Source organism: Phyllobates terribilis, unplaced genomic scaffold (assembly GCF_046119375.1).
Source record: "Phyllobates terribilis strain yellow unplaced genomic scaffold, ASM4611937v1 Scaffold_11__3_contigs__length_659146591, whole genome shotgun sequence".
NCBI lineage: Eukaryota > Metazoa > Chordata > Amphibia > Anura > Dendrobatidae > Phyllobates > Phyllobates terribilis.
Window position 1 is genome coordinate 298,789,882 of NW_027362771.1, and position 15,938 is coordinate 298,805,819.

A 15,938-nucleotide genomic window follows, 5' to 3' on the forward strand; every position below is an offset into this window, starting at 1 on the left:
TATTTTTGATTTGCTATCACAGGTTCATTATCTATTCGGAGGAAATCCAGGAAAATCCTGTTCACCGAAAATGCGATTAGATGACTTCTGGTCGTTGAAGTTATGTCGACCTTCCAAAGAGTATCTGCTAAGGCACTGTAAATACCTCATTAGAAAACACAGGTACTGAAAATAAACTCTTTAAAGGGATTGTCCCATATTTTATTTATTTTTTTAGATATATTAAATGCATGTAGTTGGCTGAAAATATATATATTTTTTTAGCTGGATTTCATTAAAAGTTTTGCACCATTTGCCTTCCATGGAGTATGTGTTGCTGGATGCAGAAATAGTTATTAGATGTTACTGTAAAGTACACATAAGCCCCCATTCACCAGGTGGAGGCCAAAAGTGTGTTCTTTCGGACAGATAAGAGAACTGTATAGGAAAGCGCAGCAGACCACTGCAAAGAGATGTATACCATGTCCCTATGGTGGGCTGAAGCCTGACTCTGGGCACACAAATTCTGAGCGTATACGTCTGACAATGGCAACAACTGTAATGTGTACCATACCTAGCCTAAAAGTCTCCTCTGCTACATATACATTTTCTGCTGCACATATTATTTGGTCAGGACTTGGTTAACTGTAGACGCCTTCATGCCTAATAACATGAGCATAATGAATCTATATGTTAACATCAGAGTAACTTTTGTCCAAAATTAACTCTGTAACCTAAGGGTGTGGGTTTTTTTCTTCTATATTTTACACAATTTGCTCAAGAGTGGCAAAAATTGCATAACAAAGAAATAAAGAATATCAGTTGAATCCCCAAGTGATACCACTGGCAATCACTGGCCTCAGTGTTGACCCACGTGTGGTATGGCGTGTGACTGCTGCTGAGCCTTTGTGAGTGAAGGGTAGTGGTGTAATTGCAGGACTAGCAGGGACCACCTGATGAGTGGTGACTCTGAAGCTCTGTGGGTAGGGAAGGTTCATATGGAAGTTGTTGGTTTTTTTTTTTTGCTTTTTTCCCCTCATAACATTTTGCATTCTTAAGCCAATGTTACAACATCCCAGTAAATCCTTGTGTTTTCAGTGACCGTTGTATGCTCTCATTAAATAATTTTTAATTTCTACAGGTTTGAAGAACGTGCTCAGACAGAGCCACTTAGTGCATTAAAATACTTGCAGAATGACTTATTTGTCACCGTGGATCATTCAGACCCTGAAGAGACTAAAGAGGTGGGGAAAATGTATTTTTCTACTCACATAGCTTGCAAATGAGTGAACAATGTCTCCTGCCAACACTGGCTTACTGTATTACTTGTTTGCTTATATGTATTGCAAAAGAAAAGTCAATACAAGCAGTATGAAATCTTGGTTTACGGTATCGTCTGAACTACTTAGTTGGGTATCTCCTTTTGAGACAACAAATACTGACTAGTAAAGTGTGTAAATGATGAAAGCAAAATGTCCACTTGTGTAAAATGTCTTTAAAGTTAAAAGGGTTTTCTAACACCTTAGGTTTCTCTATCTAGATTTACAAACAGTAAGCATTTATTGAATTGACACTTGTAGAAAGTTCCCTTGCTAGCCTCATTTTGGACTTATTTTTTTTCACTTCTGATGACGTTTCTTCAGATCGTATCATCATGCATAGAAGGATCTCAAGAGAGAGGACTCTGAACAGTAGAACAGACCAGCTCCGTCACTAATTACATTTTGTTTCAAGTAATAAGGGGCGTTGAAACAAGCAGGAGACAGGGAGAGCCCAATGATTTCTTCATGCACTATGATGCCCCTACCTCCTGCTAACGTATGAAACTCACCTATGCCTGCAGGGACTTTCAAGCAGAAACGTCATCAGAATTTGGGGAAAAAAAAATACAAGTGAGGCTAGCAAGGGAACGGTACAAAATTGTATACAAGTGTCAACTATAAAATACTTAGTTTTTAAAGACTCTTAGAAATACAGTTTAAGGTATGGGATGATCCATTTAAGGGCGATTACTAGTTTCCAGTTAATTTGGATTTGCTTTGTAAACAGTGGACAGCTCCAGAGATCCCATTCAGGGATAAGCAGTGTCAGGTGATTTACCTAGGTGGCCTCTTCCCCAGCCACCTGCTCTTATCCTAAATTGCTGATGGGGCCTGAAAGCTTTCAGTGCGCGCAAGAGTTCAAGTCACAGATTCTCCTGTGTGTGTTCATGTTGGCGCTGGCACTGAATAGTGGATACCTGGGTGGGCGCCAGCATCTTCATAACAATGGACTTGATCATGTCATACTGGGGGTTATTTTTCTGCAATATTGGATGGGATCTAGAAAGGAGCCTCCAATGGTAGTGTGAGAAAAGTCTGAAGTCAAAATTGATAAAAAATATATCAGAAGAGCCAGGCGAGCTTTACTGGGCATGCTGTGATGTCATGACTGAATATCGACCTCCTGATAAACCTGCTGGGGAAATGTGTCAAGGCTGTTTTTGAGGCTATCTCTAAGAACATGCGCTGATGAGTATTTTATCAATTTTCCCTGGCTTGCCCAATAGAGACCTCTTTGCGCATAACTCTGCAAGTACTTATTATGCACTCCATAGGTGTGCCTATTCCTATATGATGATCCCTGATTGTGAGGGTCACATAGGGCAATTCTAAGGACAGCCGCCGAGGAGCGGGGGTGCCATTATCAACTATCAATAGGGTGCCAACCTCCGCTGACAGGCTGTTGTATACACCTAGGATTGAGTCCTGGATTAGTTAGTGCCTTCCCTTTGCCTGGCTCGTATGATATATTTTTATCAATTTTGTATTTATCTTGCTAATTTTCTAAGTCTGTTTAGTCCTTATTTAATAATGCATGTCTAATAAAATTATTCTTTAGTTTTTTTTTAATATATATTCAGTACAGACCAAAAGTTTGGACACACCTTCTCATTTAAAGATTTTTCTGTATTTTCCTGACTATGAAAATTGTACATTCACACTGAAGGCATCAAAACTATGAATTAACACATGTGGAATTATATACTTAATAAAAAAGTGTGAAATAACTGAAAATATGTCTTATATTCTAGGTTCTTCAAAGTAGCCACCTTTTGCTTTGATGACTGCTTTGCACACTCTTGGCATTCTCTTGATGAGCTTCAAGAGGTAGTCACCGGAAATGGTCCTCCAACAATCTTGAAGGAGTTCCCAGAGATGCTTAGCACTTGTTGGCCCTTTTGCCTTCACTCTGCGGTCCAGCTCACCCTAAACCATCTCAATTGGGTTCAGGTCTGGTGACTGTGGAGGCCAGGTCATCTGGCGTAGCACCCCATCACTCTCCTTCTTGGCCAAATAGCCCTTACAGGTGGAGGTGTGTTTGGGGTCATTGTCCTGTTGAAAAATAAATGATGGTCCAACTAAACACAAACCGGATGGAATAGCATGCCGCTGCAAGATGCTGTGGTAGCCATGCTGGTTCAGTATGCCTTCAATTTTGAATAAATGCCCAACAGTGTCACCAGCAAAACAGCCCCACACCATCACACCTCCTCCTCCATGCTTCACGGTGGGAACCAGGCATGTAGAGTCCATCCGTTCACCTTTTCTGCATCGCACAAAGACACGGTGGTTGGAACCAAAGATCTCAAATTTGGGCTCATCAGACCAAAGCACAGATTTCCACTGCTCTAATGTCCATTCCTTGTGTTCTTTAGCCCAAACAAGTCTCTTCTGCTTGTTGCCTGTCCTTAGCAGTGGTTTCCTAGCAGCTATTTTACCATGAAGGCCTGCTGCACAAAGTCTCCTCTTAACAGTTGTTGTAGAGATGTGTCTGCTGCTAGAACTCTGTGTGGCATTGACCTGGTCTCTAATCTGAGCTGCTGTTAACCTGCGATTTCTGAGGCTGGTGACTCTGATAAACTTATCCTCAGAAGCAGAGGTGACTCTTGGTCTTCCTTTCCTGGGGCGGTCCTCATGTGAGCCAGTTTCTTGGTAGCGCCTGATGGTTTTTGCAACTGCACTTGGGGACACATTCAAAGTTTGCCCAATTTTTCGGACTGACTGACCTTCATTTCTTAAAGTAATGATGGCCGCTCGATTTTCTTTACTTAGCTGCTTTTTTTCTTGCCATAATACAAATTCTAACAGTCTATTCAGTAGGACTATCAGCTGTGTATCCACCAGACTTCTGCACAACACAACTGATGGTCCCAACCCCATTTATAAGGCAAGAAATCCCACTTATTAAACCTGACAGGGCACACCTGTGAAGTGAAGACCATTTCTGGTGACTACCTCTTGAAGCTCATCAAGAGAATGCCAAGAGTGTTCCAAGCAGTCATCAAAGCAAAAGGTAGCTACTTTGAAGAACCTAGAATATAAGACATATTTTCAGTTGTTTCACACTTTTTTGTTAAGTATATAATTCCACATGTGTTAATTCATAGTTTTGATGCCTTCAGTGTGAATGTACAATTTTCAAAGTCATGAAAATACAGAAAAATCTTTTGGTCTGTACTGTGTGTGTATATATATACACACACACACACACACACACACACACTACAGACCAAAAGTTTGGACACGCCTTCTCATTTAAAGATTTTTCTGTATTTTCATTTTCAAACTTTTGGTCTGTACTGTGTGTGTGTGTGTATATGTATATATATAAACTATTTTTGCCTTCTGGAGTCCTAATCTTTTTCTCAAATAAAAAGCTTATAGTCAACATAAATTGTACATACTTTGTTTCATTTATCTGCTTCCTTCATGGAATCTGTATTCACAGATGTTTATTTTCCGAGCGCTTATCTTTGTGCAATAGTCAATCTCCTACTGCTATCCTAAAACTAACAGAATGCTTATATGTTTAATTGTCTCTACAACTTGGTGCTAAGTTTTTGGAAAAACTCTTTAACGATTTATACAGCTTTAAAGCTGGAATGATGTAAATTTATGACCTGAATTACATACTAACGGTGAATAACACATTTTTTTTTGTACAGTTTCAGCTTCTTCCATCTGCACTTTTTAAATCTAACAAAGATTTCACCCCGTTGGGTAAGTTAAACTTCTTCCACCTTAATTAGCAACTATAAAGCTGAGCTTTCCTTTAAAAGGGGTTGTGCCAGGAACAAAATGTATATTTTAATAAACTGATCTTGGAATAAAAATAAACGCCACAATTGGATGTTTTGTTTTTTTTTTTTTAAATGTTCCTGTGCTGAGATAATCTTATAAATGTTCCCCTGCTGTGTACTGTGTAATGGCTGTGTCTGACCGTGCAGGGAAATGGTTTAGTCATACCACATCTCCTGGGCAGCGGAGGAAGCAAAAGCGTATACAGACATTACAGCCGGGGATCACAGCTTTTTTCTTTTCCCTTTAGTGTTTACCATGCAGGTCAATTAGGTTTATATTTTGATAGCTCATACTTTTACGGACATGGCGATACAAAATATGATTATTTTTTCTTTTTTTTTTTTTTATATTATTTTAGTTTTAAGTCCCCTGATTATTGATCACTTTTTCTATATATTTTATTACTACTATATTGTAGTAAGTAGGCAAAATGGAGTGATAGATATGAACCCTTATGTAGCAGTCTTATGCAGTGATTTAATGGGCATTTTTCTTGGAGTGTGCTGAAATCTTGCCTTTTTTAATACACAGGATTCTCAGATGTGGATCACACATACGCTCAGAGGACGCAACTCTTTGATACACTTGTCAACTTCTTCCCGGACAGTATGACGCCGCCTAAAGGAAATTTGGTTGATCTGATTATACTGTGAAGAACTGTGATAAAAAGATGGACAAATACTGTTTAATTGTTATATGTATAATTGGAACTGAAGTTGAAAAGCATCATGTGCACATTATGTAATAGAAAACGCTGGTTTCTATAGGGTTAGGGTCTTGTCGCTGCTTAAGGTTTAATTTGCAGCAATAGTTTTAATTTGATTTCTCCCCCTTTTTAAGATGCCTAAATATAAGGTAGCCTCCTAATTTTCTCCCCTTATTTAATTACTAGGTTTTTGTCTCCCTAAGTTTTCCTCTATTTAGGGGTGAAATATTAGCCTTTGTTATTTTTGTTAACAATAAGAGGATAGCCCCCTGTGCTATAATTTTTCCTGCATTTACTAAGGTAAATAAGGGGGCTTTGGTGTATGTTACAGTAACATATGGAAATGAAGCATAAGCGCAAAAGAGGATTACAAGAAGGCCGACCTCCTGTACAGCTACTGTATTTTCTGTATAAAGAATGTGAATAGAAATATACTTTTTCTTTTTTATTTTAAGGTTTCACAGCCTTTACTTTGAATATAAAATTGTAGGTTGTAAGAAATTTGCGTTAAAAGCCAAATTTAACAATAGTCATTGTGTAATAATTTGAGTTGCAGAACATTGTGCTTATTTATTCATAATCTATGTATATTGAGCACATAACCTTCCGGTACTTGACTTGGAGCAGAAAGTGGAAGGGCAAGCTGTTGCAATTGCCAGTACAGGGCTTGTAGTCTGCACCATTTTCCCAGAATTCACTAAACTCTTGTGCATGAAAAGTATTAAATCCGAATGCTGCAGTGACATGGGTGATTGGGATTTTAGCCTATGGATGTGTAATACTGGACTGGTGAGTTGGGTGTGTATGATTGCTGAGGGATTCATAAAGGCATTCTCCAGAACACCTTGTGGAAATGCTAGAACCTTGCACAACTTCAGGATGCTTTCACTGTGACCAGCTGATCGGCTTTCCTTATTAGCCTGCTGTCCATTTTTTTAAAGCTGCCAGCACACTGACCCGTAGACCCTAATTCATAAAGCAGTTTTTGCCAGACTTTTAGTGTAAAGTTGTGCCAAAGTGTCAAGACTTTTGTGTCGCTCACGCAAATTGCGGGTGACTTTTTGAAAAGTAGATGGGGCGTGGCCAAGCACACCAATCTAATTCATCATGATTTACACAAGTGGGGCAAATTATAACGGAAATATATGCAAACCACATTTCTGGCGGTGGTGTATAGCCATTGAAAGATGGGTCAAATTCATTGAGGCGCATGCTCCTTAGTAAATTTTGCACATCTTACTCCAGCGTTTCCTTCAGCATGCAAAATCAATGAATTGGGGCCATGATGTTTTGTCTATTTTATGATCTGTGGATGTAATTCATCAAGACCGGCAATTTTCTCACCGGTCTTTATGAATCTTGATTATCTGACTCCAACATGACCCCCTCATCAAGAAGTGCGTGCCTTTCAATGTATCAGGAGTGTTGATGAGTGCTGTGCATTTCCATGCACCACTCCAGAAGCTTTACTCCAGGCCCTGATTGGAGTGGGTTTTCTGGCGTAAGGAATGCCGCAGCTCATCATTAGGCAAGCCTTGGCGTCATGCCTCTCCCGTCCCTGCTTTTTATCCATTTGTAACTGGTCCATTGCGATCTATCAGTTTATAAAACATAGACAGTTTTTCCTTTTTTAAAAAAAAAAAAAAAAAAAACAGATGAGGAAAAAAAGGATGCAAAACATAACACATGGGAGTTAAAATGTTGGTCTCAGCTACTTCATCCGTCAAATATGGATGTGTAAATGCAAGCGAAGTTTTGCTAAAAAGTGTTTTATGCCATACAAATCGGGTAGTTGGTGCTCTCCTGAAGCAAGGTTGAGAAATAACGGACAGCACTTGGACTAATAGAGTAGTATGGATGTATCCACCCATTAAAATTGTGGATCTGTGACACTCGGAACAGGTCCTACTCTGATCTTATTTTGCAAATCAGACTAGACTAATTGTCTATGGGAATCCTTGAGACACAAATGCCAATCGGAAGACTTTAAATTTTCTTCTGATTTGCATCCTTATCTCTTGGATCTGTTTGTCTTTTTTCATCTGCTTTTTCTTCAACAGTGTGGGGTTGTTTTTTTTCACTGAAGCAGGTAGTGAACTTTTTTTTTCATCCATTGACTCTCAACAAGCAGTGAGTCAAAGGTGGATCAAACTGATAGGAGACTGAAGCAGGAAAGACTTCTTTCCTTTTATACAGATCCCCATAGAGTTTAGTGGTCGAGCCTGATCCGCAAACCAGATAAGACTAAGTGGTGTGTGTGTGTCAATGACCCTTTATGGGTCCATGTGCTGGCTATGTATGCTCTGAGAAAAAGTGGATAACACACAGATTTGTGAATGCAGCCCAATAGTACAAAGGCCACTTTGTAGGGGTCGTTTTGATACTTTGAGATTAGTGATGAGAGATTAGTGATGGATTGCATAACAAACAGGCAATCCCTGCATGTGTCGCAGCTGTGTAACAGCCACAAGACATGCAGCTGCAGCGTCTCGAACATAGTTTTCGAGCATGCCAAAGATACTCTGTAAGCACCAGAGCATGCTCTGTTAAAGGGTTAATTGAGCACTTTCGCTCATCACTAATTGAGATCTATTTTGCAGTGGTTTGACTCCAGTCATTGCTTTTGATAGAGCAGTGTATTATGCTCTTTAAATGAGGCTATGTAAAACCTGCCTTACCTTGTGTACAAAAGGTACATATATAAATATACTTCAATGAGGAAAGTGCTATGTATGGACAATATTAAAGATGCAGAACATACATGTGGATCTACATACGGACAAAATGATCCATATGAATAAGGCCTTAATGTCAAAAATAATTCTGTTTCTTGGCAGCAGTGGGCTGTATCATATAGGAGCTGGGACATTTTTTTCCTTCTATTTTTCAATTTCACCTTCTTTGCAGGTCAAGATTTACCTTGGTATATTGTGATGAGCACCAATGTAATTATCCAGGTGGGATACAATGTAAATATTTCCATACATTAACTAGATTTCTAATCCACTTAGCTCTAAGAAACTGATGTGAATTACCTTTGGAATAAATACCACATGTATAAAGCAGGCTTGTTTTTGATAAATTCTAAATGAATAAATCCGAGGTGCTGCTGTTCCTGTTGTCCTCTTTGTGTTTCACTATACCTTATTAGTCTGGTGTTGTACTATAGATATAGAAGGATTTTCCACAATAAAGGTACAAACCTTGGCAAATATGACACGATCTTCATACTATTCTGGGGTAACTATGAATTTTATACAACTTCTATTGTTTTATCTAAAAGAATATATAGGTATCTACAGATTAAACCGGTCCAGAGCAGATAGTGCAATTAGAAACATTATGGAGCAATTTGCATGTGAAAAGATGTAGCAGAATTGTATTCTTCTATTATCACTTTCCATGGGTATATTCACAAAGTATTTTGAAGTGGAAAAATCTGGTGTAGTTTTTCAAGAGAAATCCACATCAAAAATCCATTTATTTTTTTTTGTAGTTTCTTGACTTCAATATCAAGCTTGGTGCAGATTCTGAAAGGAATCCGCATCAAAGAAGTAACTATTTGTTTTTTCAATGCAGTTTGGATTTTAAAACCATGCTATAAGAAAAGCAATGTCGGTTTCCCATTAAAATCAATAGAAAGCCTATTCAGAAAGTATTTTGTGTTTTTGTTTTTTTTAATGTAGGTTGTTTTTTTTGTTCTGCTCCAAAATCTACATGGGAACAAACCTGAAAGCTGCAGGATTATATATGAAAAATAACATAGTATTCAGACATCATGACTGCACAAAGTAGGTAAAATCTAAGAACAATTGTGCTGAACAATTTCTGGGCGTAGATGCAGAAAAACATGCATAGATGGTGACTCCACGCGCTTTGACTTTTACATAATTAGGGTATAAACTACTACTACTGGTGGAAAGCAAGTCTTCCTGAGTTTGCTCCACTTTAATAGCCCGAAATGTCTGACTGTAATAAAAATAAATAAAACAAAAATGGCCAGGATTACATTAATAAAGAACACGTTAAGATATATTCTACCATTTGTTTTGGTATTATTCTCTGCCTTGGACCGAAATGGATCCAAGCAGACGTAAGATGGGAGGATAATGCAGCATTGACGGACACTTATGTGAACTATCATGGAAATGCTCTTCTCTCCAAATATCTATAATTTCTTACATATCACTGCCTTGGTTTTGCAATATTTGGGGCACAACAAATTTTAATTACTAGGACGCACACAATATATGATATTACAAGAGATCTCCCAGATGGGTATAAGCGTACTGCGCGTGTGTGCACAAGCCAGTATTGGTGGTTTAATTATCGAATGAGTAGATATAGATTGCGCTCCAAGTAACCATGTCCAAAAAAAATGTTCCGATGAGCCACCATTTCAGTTCCATATTGTATTACCGTGACCTACATGAAAAGTTGACATTGCATAACTTATCTCCGACACGGCCAGAGTTAGTTGATAGTCTAATTATCTGCTTTTCAACTGTTCCCAGTGACTACCAGTAGAAATGTGAATGCTGTACTGGAAAAGACTAAACTGCACTGATCCATAATTAGAATAAAGTTTATTTATATAGGTAATTTATAAGCTGTAATACGTTGCTCACAATGAACACAACGTTTCAAGAGGACCTGTCACCAGGGCAAATAAGGCCAGTTTTAGTGGAACTTAAAAAAACAAAACCCAATGGAATACTCAGGGGAACAGCGGGAATAAAATAAGAGCAAAAGCTGGCCGCATTTGACCTTGTGACAGCTCCTCTTTAAGTGCTATATGGAAACCATTGTATACGGCATGTAGAAGTGCATAAGCCTATTGCATACCCTGATTGTCAATAAGCCTTCAACCTCAATTGGTGCCACATTTTTCAATTATTAAAGCTGGTTTCTACAAATGATATAAATCATGTTCATTATTACTAATACTAGCTGTGAGGACAGGACACTATAGAAGGATAGATTACTTGACATTATTAAATGCTGCTCCACCTGTATGAAGTTAAGCACCGGTTTAAACTGTCTCCGATCCACTTGTAGGATGGGGCTGATGCTGGTTGTGATTATGTAAATCATGCTGTTCAATCTTCTATGAATTCTGATGATTTTACACTTAAAGCATATGAATCTTGTGTTTTTCACCACTTTGTTGAACTGCTTGGTATTGTACCCTGAACAAATTTATAAATCAACATATTTCCTTCCAGCTTGTACCAAACCTGTGTGAAAAATAAACAATGTACATAATTTTCAGAATTTCTCCAGTGCATTTGTTTATATAGAAATTGGTTCCTCTTGTTGTTCTTGTTTGCCAAATCCATGCTACTGGACTGTATATTGAATATACTATTCGACTATCATGGATGGTGCAGAATAATGTATAGGCTGGTGATGTATTGGGTCTTGTGATATATAGGCCTTATTTGTTTCAGCAATTCATTTAGTGTTCAAGATGTTTGCTTAAGAAAATCGGAGGGTGGTAATGGTATAACTTAATGGAAGAATCTAATCCTGTTATATTGCCTGCTACTCCAGTTCCTTTTCTCCGATGGTCCCCATCATCCTCTATTCATATGGCTGCAGCGACAATGTCTCCATCTACCAACGTGACTACCTGCAACTTCTGACTGACCGGAAGTTAAAGGTAATGGTCACAGGCTTTCAATGCAAGTCTGAGAGCCAGAACGAGGCTCTCAGACTTGCATTGAAAAGTGGCCACACGGTTTCTCCAGCGAATACTGTAGCGATCTGTTAGGTCACAAACTGCTGGAGACCGACCGGAGTGATGCGGATAATGTAAGAAGACGGCTAATGGTAAATATAAGACTAAGTTCATGGGCCTTACATTAGAAGCACCACTCCAGTACTGCAATAAAAGACCGCTGGACTGGTGCTTTAAAAAGATACCCCGGCCTCTCTGTGGCGTTTGTGCAGCCTTCCCATCCTGTTGTAAGGTATGGAGCGGCTTCATAGCCGAAAACACCTGAAGAATTGACAGGTCACTTCTTTTAAATGTTTGGAGCCTGATTTGTAAAGGTGTTAACTCGAAGTATGGTGTAAAATATTAAAATGTCACCAAATTTGTTCACAATTCAAAAGTTGTACAAACCTTTTGCTACTTTTTTGTCACTTTTGTCAGCTTTTGCTACCTTGGTGGCGTAAATAATGCAAGAAATGTACTCCAGTCCCTGACTGAAATAACATTTCTGGAGGAGGAGCACGCCCGTTGTATGGTGCAAGTAATTCATTTTCTGTTGTGTGCCTCTTAATAAAGGGACGTAAGATGTGCCTAATTCATTAGAACCTGCATGCAAAATGCTTAGTGTTTTCGAAATCCTTAAGCTAATTAACAATAATAAGTCTGGACATATTTATTTTTATTGAGGAACTACTACTTCACAAGAGTCTTTCAAGCATTTTTTTTTATCCCTTTTCAGGCATATTTTGGATCGCACTTGCTCCAAAAGATTCAAACATTGTCTGAGCAGAAATCTTAATGGAGCTCGCATAAAATAATGTACTTTTTCCGGCACCAACTACATTCACATAAATGGAACAGATTTTTAGTCAGAGAAATTTCTGCAACAAATATGCATGTAAATTCTCCCTTCTGAATATTGGTCGTTCATGTGCTAATAGGCCCCATTATATTCTATAGGTGCACTCAGATGTTCAAGACTTGTCTGAGTTTTGTCTAGTTCATGGACTAACCATGTCTTTTTGGGTCCCTGACAGAACACAAAATACAACAGGTGCCATTCCTTTTGTACCAGTTTGCTGCTTGATGAGCATGGACAAGTGTGAATGGTGCCTAAGTGAAAAGAGTATTCCCCACAATAGTAAGTGATGGCATATCACTAGATCTTGCCACCGCTTTCTAATCAGTGGGGATCTCATGGCTACGTTAAACCTCAAAAATCTGATTTAAGTCTTGAGCAATGATTGTGTGGTGCCTCCTGTTCATCAACATGCCTGGGCCTAACAGACAGGACATTGTGTCTCCCGCTCACACCACCACCTCATCTCGCCCCTTATCTGTTAGTGTCCCCCAAGGTTCAGTTCTATTCTCCATCTACACCTTGGGCCTGGGACAGCTCAGTCTCACTGCTTTCAGTATCACCTCTATGCTGATGACACACAGATCTACTGCTCTGGACCTGATATTTCCTCCCTACTAACCAAAATCCCGCAATGTCTGTCCGCTATTTCATCCTTCTCTGCTAGATTTCTAAAACTTAACATGGATAAAACAGAATTCATCATCTTTCCACCATCTCGTTCATCCCCCCCACCTGACCTATCTATTAATGTCAGTGGCTGTTCACTCTCCCCAGTCCCTCAAGCTCACTGCCTTGGAGAAACCCTGTACTCTGGTCTCTCCTTCAAACCACATATCCAAGCCCTTTGCACTTCCTGCCAACTCCAACTCAAAAATACCTCCCGGATCCGCACATTCCTCAACAACGAATTTGCAAAAACACTAATGCACGCCCTAACGACTAATCCACCTGTCCCTCCGCTATTCCTCGGCCTCTCAGCTCTGTCAATCCATTCACTGGCTCCCCATTGCCCAGAGACTCCAGTTCAAAACTCTAACCACGGCATACAAAGCCATCCACAACCTGTCTCCATATATCTGTGACCTAGTCTCCCGATGCATACCTGCATGCAACCTCCGATCCTCACAAGATCTCCTGCTCTATTCCCCTCTTATCTCCTCTTCCCACAATCGCATACAAGATTTCTCCTGTGCATCCCCCCCTACTCTGGAATGCTCTACCCCAACATATCAGACTCTCTCACCTACTGTGGAAACCTTCAAAAGGAACCTGAAGACCGACCTCTCCCGACAAGCCTACAACCTGCAGTAACCACCGCTCCACCATACCGCTGCACGACCAGCTCTACCCCCACCTACTGTATCCTCACCCATTCCTTGTAGACTGTGGTCCTCACGGGCAGGGTCCTCGCTCCTCCTGTACCAGTCGCCGTCACGTTTTGTTCAAGATTATTGTAATTGTTTTTGTATGTATACCCTTTTTCACATGTACACTGCCATGGAATAAATGGCGCTATAATTAGATTAGAAGAATGGTACGTACTGATCCCTTCTGTATTGTAAGTGAAATTGCAGAACAAGCCTAAGGCGTGAAACGGTGTCTACACAAGCCATCAGAAAACTTTTTAATGAAATTGGGCTACAAACTACATGTCCAGCTACAAGTGTTCCTTTCTCCCCATGCCACCACTCTCAAAGGTTATCATGGTGCAGAGTAAGATGGCAATAGAGGTTAGAATGGAGGTCTAGCCTCTTCAGCATCTATCCGCTTTTGTCTTGAACATAATGAAAGCTGGAGATTGGTTAGGAGACCATGTGGGCAACACCATGAAGAGGTTTTCTGGAATGTTTTAGGGTGGAATAATGTATGGTAGCTGGTTCCTTGTAGTCTTCATTCCAGGTACACAATCAGCAATTGCTTAATTGAAGATTTACACGGGCAGACTAAAGTAAATGATCGCTCAGTGCACATAGGCTGCCATAGTTCTCGGCAGTGTGAGTCCTATTTTTGCGCTGAACAAGAGATAATTTTACCTGATGTACGAGCGTTTTTGCTTGTGAACGGCAACCTGTTACACTGCAAGATGATTGTGAAACAAATGTTTTTAAGAATGCTCGTTTATGGTGATCTTTCAGTGTAACGGCAGAATTACACTACTGTACATTACAGTGGGATGGCTGTCACCCCAGTGTGTCCCAGGAGCTGTTTTTCAACACAATGCCAGGGATCATGTTGCGCATTCATGGCCCATACGTGGTACCGTTGTCTCAAGACGTGTATCCAATTGAGCACGATAGACTTGGTCAATATTGGAAAGGGAGCAGCCAGCAGCGGATCTTTGATTTGCATGGCCAAGTATATTAAGCATGGCAGCACCTTCCCCAACCACTAATACCATCATTGCTAGCATGTTAAGGCGTGTAAGTCCAGGTATTTCTGCACTTGGCGCTTCTACTAGTTACTGAATAGATTTGTTTTAAAAAAATGTTTCTATTTTTTTAGCATTTTTTCCTTATTCTTAACATGATTAACAGAAATGTTAATGATATGCAATTTCCATAATTTCATGACTTTTCCTTTTTGATGTTGCAATTTCAATGTTGAGGAGTGTATTTGTACCCCAAAATGATGCCACTGACACTTTTTTTACTCTTTATGGGTAGGAATATAAACAAAACAGTAATTCTGACACTGTATTTTCTGCATTATAAATGTTATGCTATTCACCGTGCTGCACAAATAACGTGTTAACTTTATTGTGTGGGTCAGCATGATACCGGCAATGCCAATTTTGTGGGGTTTCTTTTTGTTTTTGTTCTTTTTAATGTTTTTGCTACTTTTTTTTTTTTTTTTTGGTCACCATATTTTGATACAAAATTGTTTTCTTTTTCTGTTGATGGAGCTGTATTAGAGCCTGTGTTTAGTGGGGAGAACCTCTACTTTTTACTGGTACTATTTTGGGTACAACTTTTTGATCAATATTAACCCCTTAGTGACCGAGCCAAATTTGACCTTAATAACTAGGCCAAATTTTTGAAATCTGACCAGTGTCAATTCATCTGGTAATAACTCTGGAACACTTCAACGTATGCCAGTGATTCTGAGATTGTTTTTTTTGTGACACATTGTACTTTGTTAGTGGTAAATTTAGGTCAATATATTGTGCGGTTTTGTGAAAAAAATCGGAATTTTGGTGAAAAGGTTGAAAAATTGGCGGTGCTTCACAGAATTAATGCAAAGTCGAATGAAATTTTTTTTTTAAAATTTTACTCTAAAAAAATCCAATTTTTTCACTTTTACAAGGAATAGCACAAGAAAATGGACCCCACAATTTGTTACCTAGTTTCTTATAAACGTGCTGTAGCCAGAAACCTCTATTTGGACAAATGACAGGTCTCAGAAGGGAAAGATGCACCATTTCAATTTTGGAACACAAATTTGGCTAAAATAGTTTGCGGGCACAATGTTGCATTTACAGGGCCCCTAAGGCAACCAAACAGCAGAAAACCCCCACAAGTGACCCCATTTTGGAAAATACAGCCCTCAAGAATT

At 39.3% G+C, this 15,938-nt stretch overlaps 1 protein-coding gene across 2 annotated transcripts in view; it reads left to right on the forward strand.

Moving 5' to 3' along the window:
- The window catches only part of MKLN1 (muskelin 1), a 59,369-nt gene extending 48,287 nt beyond the window's left edge, over window positions 1–11,082 (forward strand). For both annotated transcript variants that reach the window (XM_073652477.1, XM_073652478.1), the window contains exons 15-18: window positions 23–162; window positions 1,121–1,223; window positions 4,967–5,021; window positions 5,634–11,082. In XM_073652477.1, the coding sequence (XP_073508578.1) occupies window positions 23–162; window positions 1,121–1,223; window positions 4,967–5,021; window positions 5,634–5,755 (420 nt within the window). In that variant the 3' untranslated portion in view covers window positions 5,756–11,082. The remainder of the gene's footprint in view (window positions 1–22; window positions 163–1,120; window positions 1,224–4,966; window positions 5,022–5,633) is intronic.
- The last annotated feature ends 4,856 nt before the right edge of the window (window positions 11,083–15,938 follow it).